This window comes from Calidris pugnax, unplaced genomic scaffold (genome assembly GCF_001431845.1).
Source record: "Calidris pugnax isolate Ruff unplaced genomic scaffold, ASM143184v1 scaffold37, whole genome shotgun sequence".
Classification (NCBI taxonomy): Eukaryota; Metazoa; Chordata; class Aves; order Charadriiformes; family Scolopacidae; genus Calidris; species Calidris pugnax.
Window position 1 is genome coordinate 1673 of NW_015090816.1, and position 371 is coordinate 2043.

The 371-nt window shown below is 61.2% G+C and overlaps 1 protein-coding gene across 1 annotated transcript in view; it reads right to left on the bottom strand.

Moving 5' to 3' along the window:
• IGF2BP2 (insulin like growth factor 2 mRNA binding protein 2) overlaps positions 1 to 371 on the bottom strand; it is a gene marked incomplete at its 3' end in the record, with an annotated part of 17128 nt that overhangs the window by 680 nt on the left and 16077 nt on the right. The window contains exon 14 of the mRNA XM_014939689.1: positions 225 to 299. Within this exon, the coding sequence (XP_014795175.1) occupies positions 225 to 299 (75 nt within the window). The remainder of the gene's footprint in view (positions 1 to 224; positions 300 to 371) is intronic.

Genomic DNA, 371 nt, shown 5'->3' on the forward strand with positions numbered 1-371 from the left:
TGATCTTTAAGGTCCCTTCCAACCTAGAAGATTCTGTGATTCTGTGATGGGCAGCAGCATCAAGACCATGGTACCACCGAGCAAAGAGCTCCCCTGGCACTCAGGGAGGCAAACCCAGGCTGGCAGCACTGCGGCCACCAAAGGGATGCTCTCCACTTGTCCCTTAGTGTGTGTGTGTCCCCCTCCTGCCCCCACCCTCAGCCCCCACCCCCAGCCCAGCGCACCTTGAACTGAGCCTCGGGTGGCCCCGTGATGATGACCATCCGCTCGCTGGCATCGGGACCTTCTGCTGGGGCGATCTGCGGGGCCAGGGGGGGAGAAGGAGCATTAATTTTTGCCTGGGCTTTGGCAAGACCTCCCCTGGGTGGGAC